This window comes from Aptenodytes forsteri, unplaced genomic scaffold (assembly GCF_000699145.1).
Source record: "Aptenodytes forsteri isolate BGI_AS27 unplaced genomic scaffold, ASM69914v1 Scaffold236, whole genome shotgun sequence".
Classification (NCBI taxonomy): domain Eukaryota; kingdom Metazoa; phylum Chordata; class Aves; order Sphenisciformes; family Spheniscidae; genus Aptenodytes; species Aptenodytes forsteri.
In genome coordinates, this window is record NW_008794456.1 from 1,910,652 (window position 1) to 1,917,999 (window position 7,348).

The 7,348-nt window shown below is 51.9% G+C and overlaps 1 protein-coding gene across 1 annotated transcript in view; it reads left to right on the plus strand.

Annotated features, from left to right (window-relative positions):
* ADAM33 (ADAM metallopeptidase domain 33) overlaps positions 1–4,483 on the plus strand; it is a 35,293-nt gene extending 30,810 nt beyond the window's left edge. The window contains exons 19-23 of the mRNA XM_009290720.2: positions 704–794; positions 1,496–1,741; positions 2,041–2,204; positions 2,982–2,999; positions 4,289–4,483. Of these exons, the coding sequence (XP_009288995.1) occupies positions 704–794; positions 1,496–1,741; positions 2,041–2,204; positions 2,982–2,999; positions 4,289–4,340 (571 nt within the window). The 3' untranslated portion in view covers positions 4,341–4,483. The remainder of the gene's footprint in view (positions 1–703; positions 795–1,495; positions 1,742–2,040; positions 2,205–2,981; positions 3,000–4,288) is intronic.
* Positions 4,484–7,348: the final 2,865 nt, after the last annotated feature.

Here is a 7,348-nt window from a genome sequence, read left to right on the forward strand (position 1 = left end):
ACCGGCGGGAGGAACTCACTCCTAATAAATGGATAAAGGAGATGAGGAGAAGGAGCCAGGAGACATATAGGTGGGTGACGCATCCTAAATCCCTTCTCTCTTGAGGACCCAGTGAGACTCTGAAACCTTGTTTTCTTGCCACTGCAGCTTCCAGCCTGGTAGGAACAGTTGTGGGGGAGCTGGTGGTGCACAGGATGTTTCAAACTGGTGTGAGACCTGGTTTGAGATAGGAAGAGCTCTCTCCTGGGAAATCTGAGGCTCTCAGCTCTCCCCTGAGCAGAGGACAGGAATGGTCCTCTGGACAGGACAACCCCAGAGAGTGATGACGAAGGTGGCCTGGTACCGAGGAGCTTTCTCACCATCTGCTCCTAGCAGGCTGCAAGAACTGGAAGGGCTCTAAAGGAGCACTGAATTTAGATATTCTCATTATTTCCACTCCTAGTACAGGTACAGGCACACACATACCTCAGAGCCCATGCAATAATTTGAGAAAAAATTATGGAACCAACCAACCTCCTTCATTACCCTCATTATCTCAAGACAGACTTGTTACCTCTGCTCACCCAGCCCCGCAAGACTGTCTGTTAACGATCTCTTAACGGAGACAGGATCTCGCTGATGTGCAGCATTTCGGGAGGCAGCTGTTGCAAAAAATGGTTGCTTTATTTTGCCATCTGTGATTTACGTTTGTGATCTCGGGCAGGAACAAAACCATCAGTCGGAAGTCAACCAGTGGCCATCCCAAAGCTGCTTTCACCTTGCGGAACATTTCCACCTCCAGCCACACTAATAAAGTAAGTAATAACTCACCTTCCAGGTTTGCTTTCCCTTCCCGCGACTTGATACTTGTGGGTGATCACATCTACCTCTAGCAACTGGGCAAGCAGCTGGTGCTCCATGCTGGTTTTGCATTGTGTCTACACTGTAAGCCCTTGGTCAGTAGTACACATCCCTCCTAAAAGTGAGCCTGTTGAGCTCTGCCTGCTCAGAAAGACACCGGTGATTGCCAGGAGCCTTAGGCAAAGCTTAGCAGGGGGCTGTGCAATCCCGCTGTTGACTTTGTGCTGGGTCTCCGGGGAGGCAGATGCTTCTGCTGCTGGTTGTGTCAGCTCTGGTGACCTTGGGATGGGTAAGCCCAGGGCTGAATTTAGGAAGAATTTAGGGTTTTTGAGCACGTCCACAGTGGCTGAGAGCGTGGCAGAAGGGATGATGTCTCCCGTCTGGTGGAAATCTGGTGTGGATTCACCAGAGCTGGCCCTGCTCCAGATCTCCTGAGACCAGCACCTTTCTCATTCTTGTGTGCTCTCATATGGTTAGCGAGGAGGAAACATGTTCAGCTTTTGGGTGGGATGGTAAAAGTGGTGGTCCCAGAAAGTGGAATAAATACAACTGCAACTCCCTAGCACCCAGACCTTGAGGGGACATCTGCTTTTCAGCACCCAGGAAAATGCACCTAAGGATTTTCTCCATACTCCTGCTTTTCTTGTCCCCGCAGGCAACACGGGCTGCGTTCCCCGCCAAACCCAGCGCTCACCAGCCTGGCTCTCAGCCTGTCAACGTTGTCCACCCTCTTCGCCCGCCTCCCCACTCCATCCCTCCGCGCCCGAGAGACCCCAAGCCTGCCAGGCCACCTCCGCCAGTCAGCAAATCGCCCATGGTCCCCACCAAAAAGGTCGTCTCCCAGGCTAAGCTGCCGCCTCCAAAGAAACCTCTTCCCTGCAGCCCTGTGAGGACCCCGCTGGTGAGCTTTGCTGGTTGGCTGTGCTTTCCTTCCAGACTCACAGAAATTCCCTGTTTTTTGGCTGCCTGTGGCTCTTTTGGGTCGGGCACTATTAAGGATCTGTCACGCCACCCTAAGAGATTAATCTGTTGCAATGGTGACGAAAGCTCATTAGATAATGAGAATATTTTAAGGTAGTTTGCGTGTTGTTGTTACATGCTTTAAGCATCTCAGCTCTGCAGCAGAGGAGAGAGGAGGTAGGAGGTCACTGGATGCTCCTCTAAGGATGTTGTCTCTCTCCATACACTTTGTGATCCCAGGTCATCCCAAAGCACCAGCCCCCCCGTCGGCCGCTGCCTGGAAGTCCTCTTCTGGCCAAAGAACTGCCTCCTGCACATGGACAGACCCTGCTGGTCATGGTCCCTCCTACCAACTTCAAGGTGTCGGCTACAAGTGCCATGAGCCACCCCACAAGGCCATTAAAGTAAGTTGAGAGAGGAGCTGAGCTGTCTCCCACCACTGCTGGGGTCCTGCAGGTGGACACAGTGGGGAGTCTTGTGGGTCACGTCTGGGTGGGACATCCCAAATGTCATTGTGGTGTGCTCTGGTCTGCCCCTCGTGGTGTCTTCACTGTGACCTGGGTTTCTCCTGCTCCTCCCCAATATGGCTGGTGTGTACAGGCCAGGCTGCTGAGGAGCGGGGGAAATGCTCTGTGCTCTGGGGTGTGCGGGTCTGTGCACACTGCTGGAGCTACAGAGAGTTCAAAGGCCACCAGCTTTGGGGTAACTGGCCTGTAGGGCATTGTGGATCTTTGGTATGGGGCATGTGGGGGCAGCAGCAAAAGGTAGGAAGGAAATCAGAAGACGTCCCAAATTCTGCTACCTGGGGAGCAACTGCAACCAAAGTGTTTATCCAGATGGGGATGCTACGTGCATAAACAATCCTGTGCCCATGCTCCTTCCTGCATGGTGCAGGAGAAAAGCCTGCCCACCCAAGCAAGGTACCTGCAGGTGCCCGGGATCTGCAGCCATGCCTCCACCTGGCAGGACCCCGCAGGGTTTGGGCCAAGGTTGGCCAACGGTGACCAAGGTTGGGTCTTTGGGTCTTGTAAGGTCCTGATGGGTTAAGGGAGTTGCCATCCTTTGGGCGTGCATGTGACCTCCCCCTCCCAGAGCATGGAGGGAGCTGTTGGTGTTCTGCTGGGGGACAGTGGAGTGAAGGGATGGACAATGATGGTCTCTTTCATCTTTCCTCCCTGCAGGCCGATGCCGCCTCAAAGGTGAATCACAGACACCATGCAGGACCATGGGGACTGCTTGTGGGGGGATGGCCTTTGGTTAAGCACTGGGCTGGGAACCAGGAGACTGGGGATTAAACGTCTGCCTTCCCAGAGGCTCCTAGATGAGCAGCCCATCTTGGTACCCCAGCAACAGCAGGGCTTGGGCACCTGTATCCAAGGGAATGGAAGACGCAGGTTTTCCATTTTGGAGCTGGAAGATTAAGTCCAAGTCCTTTACAGTATCACTACTACTTTCAACTCTTGCTGTACTGCTAAATCCTCTGGATATGGGCCAGTGGAGCCTCAAGGGATCGTGCTTGCATCCGCTTCTGCTAGCCAGGCTTGTGGGCCATATCCAGCCATGGAGAGAAGGCACCGTGCTGGACTGAAGTTGGCCCTCATCCCCAGACAGTCTGCTTTGCTAATTACTGCTTTGACCCTCTTACACTATTTTAGGTTCTTATGCCTTTGTAGTTGTCACCACAAAGAGGCTGAATATGCCTCAAAATTTCTCAGTGTAACTCAATCCCTACAGCTCATCTCTTCTAGTAGATAAACCAGGCCTGTTCTGTGGTCCCAAAAGAGAAAGGCTTGGCACATCCCAGCAGCCAAACTCAGCTCCCTTCCCCAAACGGTGTAGTTTTATCCTTGCTGCCCACTGAGAGCAGTCCCTGGCCATCCTCTCTTGAAACTGTGCCCATGTCAGAAAGTGTAGACTGGCAGGGCCAGACTTGTTCCAGGGAGCAGGATGTGCCGGTGTCCTGGTCTGTATTCATTACTTGACACCACCAACATGCTAGGAGAGGGTCAGGGAACTGTTGTCTTTCCTGGATGGATGAGGTGAGAGATTTCATGAATTCCCAGGATGGACTATAGGGTCCATATCAGGTTGGTTGATTTGGTGATGTCTCTTGGTAGTCCACGAACTTGGCTGTTCCTGGGAAGCCAAGAGCAGTAACCTCTTGGGGGACATCACTCCCACAGCTGGTGGGCTCCCAGTTCTCACTGCTGGTTACTGCCCAGTGTCACCACATGCTTTGGTGGACTCTGCAATCCTATCAGGGTTTTGAGGGTACACCAAAGGAAAACACCTCAAAGCGATACAATCTGGGGTTGTATCTTTGAGAGAGGACATGGGTGACCATGACAGTCCCAGGTCCCCTCTGGTCTCAGGGACAGCAGCTGGTCTGTCTTCCCTGAGATGTGGAAGGATGGTTGTGGTGGAGGTGGTGGATGCTTAGTCTCTGCACTCAAATGAGTTGTCTCCTTTCTGTTTCTTTTCGCTCTAGGCCAGTCCCAGCCATCAAAGTCCAATCAACCTCCTTCCCCTTGAAGAAGTGACAAACCGAGGACACCTTAAGCCCATCCTTCCTGAGCTGGCTCTCCTGATTTGCACTGCTGCTGGCGACAGGGGTCTTTTATTCCTCTCTTGTTTTATTTGTCTTTTGATACCAGAGGACTATTTTTATAAGGCAGAATATGTATTCAGCACAAAAACTGTCGTGGTGGGGGGAGGAGAGGGGAAATTGGTACCATGACGTAACTAAGGGTTGGGGTGGGTTGGCGGTGGGGTTACCATGATGGAGACTCCACCACAGCTCCTGGCATCGCTTCCTGGCCAATTTACCCCCCAGCTTTAGTTTCTTCTTGACATTGCACATGGGCTGGGATGAGGTGACTTGGGGTCAGGTGAACATCCAACACTGATGAAAGATGCTGACAACAGTGGCAGCAAAAGCCGTGTAATATCCTTCTAGCTACCTCCTCCTTCTCCTCCAGGCCTGGTGAGACCCCACCACCACCCATTGCCACCAGAGTTCAATGCTGGGCATTGTCTCCGGGGAGACATTTGCCATGAGAGAAAAGTGGTTTTCAGTTTGGACTGTTGCCATACAGTGCTGGGACATTTCCATGAAGGATCCAAGTTCTCAGGCTCCTCCTGGCCTCCTACCTGATTGCACAGGAAAAAACAGTGACAATCCTGGGGTCGCACCTGGAAGGAGAAGCTGTCTGGGAAATGGTTTAATGTCTGAAGTGCTGGTGGCAGCTGGTTACCAGGGTGCTTTCAAGGGGCTCAGGAGCCCTCCATAAACATTGCATGTTCCCTGCTCATGGGGCAAGCCCAGCAGTGGCTCTGTGAGCTGCTAACACTCTGCTGTCCGAAGGGGGAAGGAGCCACAAGCCGGGAACAAGAGCAGGAGGACCTCCTGCCTGTGTCATTGGCTTGCCCAAAGGTCTTGGCCAAGCCATTGCATTTCTCTGTGCCTCAGTTCCCCCCATCTGTAAAATGGGGGGTAATACCTACCTCACAGGGGTGTTGTGAGGTTTAACAAACTGATGTCTTGAAAGGGCTTTACAATCCTCAGATGAAAGGTGCTGTTGACCTGCACAGTATTATACCGTGCCACTTTCCTATGACTTGACATGCAGCTCTGTCAGGGTCTGAAATGAGAACAAAGGCTTTGTACAGTCCCCTGGCTCCTCTGGCTCTTTTCTTGCTCAGAAGTTCCCTGAGCCTTTAGACACCAAGGTCTCCAGATCTCCTACCACACCGGTGCAAACAGATCCCTGGAGCCCCTTCTGTTAGCTCTTAAACCTGGGATCATTCGGTCCAACTGTGTGTGACGTCAACTACTCTGGGGTAGATCTCATCTGACCTAGGACAAATCTTTTTGAGATGTGTCCAACCAATGGAAAGGTTGTTCATGATGCAGGCTCAGGGACAACCCTCGGGGAAACTGTTCTGGTGTTTCATTATCCCCAGTGTTACAAAATGGGCTGCTAATTGCAGGTTGTGGTTAAGGCCGCCTTAACCTAAGCTGTCCTTAACATTCTTATGATCAGGCTTTGTTTCAAAGTCTTTGGTCATGCACATGGGTCTTCCCTGAAGCATCTCTGGTACCTCTGTATCTTTCTTGGTTGGTGGATATCCGGGCGGGATCTAGGATCCAGCATCTCCTCTTACTCTGATAACAAGTCACAAAATCACAGAGTCATTTAGGTTGAAAGAAACCTCTTGAGATCATCCTCAGATAACCTCCAGAGGACAGGATAAATGACCTGGTCCCTAAACCTTCCCAAAGTCCCGTTCTTTTGAGTGCTCTCCCGAGGACTTCTGACATGGTCAGACTTGAGCAAGAGCCTACGGAGCTCCTGGAGAGGGGAAACCCTGCTCCCTGCCCTTCTACTGTCCAGTATAGGTGTTAGCAGAGGGTTAAACAATTGGAGAGGGTTTGGAGAAGTTGCTGCAATGATGAAGTGGTTGGAAAAAACTTTTCTCAGTGAGTCGGACCATTTAGCTTAGTGACAAAGTGAGGGGTGACAGCGCTGCGGTCAAAAAAACACCGTACTGAGAGACCAGCAATTGAATGATCACATCAAGCTGATGCAATGTCCCTGGGCTTGGATTCTTGCCCATTAATGTCACCTACCCGGCCATCACACTCCCTTTCGTCTCCTCCTGTTGCCAGTGGGGAGAGATGGGGAGTTTACCCTCTACAGCTACCCAAACTTCACCAACAGTGCAGAGCTAGGACACGCACATTCAGGGGCTAAATTTGAGCTATTCAGGCTAGAAAAGTATTGATAGAAACCTCCATTTCTGATCTCACAGATCCTGCAAAGATATACTGGTCTAGGGGTCTGCTCAGCACACAATAAGTACTCAAAGATATTTTTACCCTTCTCAAAGACCCTTTCTCTGCCTGGGAGATGTCCTTGCATGCACCAGCGGATTTTTCTTGAGGCAGATTGGCTGTGCCATGGTGCAGAATGATCCATCACGTCCCTTTTCCCCAGGCAGAGCAGCAGTGCTGAGAACAGCCCTCCCAGTCCGCGTGCCCAGACTGACCCAGCTCCTCTGCCCTTGCAAGCTGGCTCCCTGCTTGGAGTGGAGGTGTAAGAAATCGTAATTTAGGGGTGATGCGCGACGGTCTGTTTGCTGGCTTTGGCTAACTTGAGATGGTCACAGAGAGTGCAGCTGGAGGATGCCCATCCTGACGCATCCACAAATGTAAGACGTGGCCTGTGGGCCGTGGGCCGAGCAGGACTTGAGGCCTGGTTAGAGAAATTCATGAATCCAGGGAGGGCGTTTGGGTGTCCAGCTGACACTAGATGGCAGCAGATGACCATGAAAGCCTCTGCTCAGCCTTACCTCTGAATTGTTGCTGGGATTTCCAGGGACCAGATTCTTCTTGCACTTTCTCCCCTGCCCCATCATCTGCAAATCCATTAAAAGCGTGAGCTGGGCATGAAAGCTGCCGAGTGCCTCCGATGACTCGTTGAGCTTGCAGTCCGTCCAAGTGGAGCTTTCCCCTTTATAAAGGGACCCGCTGCCGGTTTGGGTACCT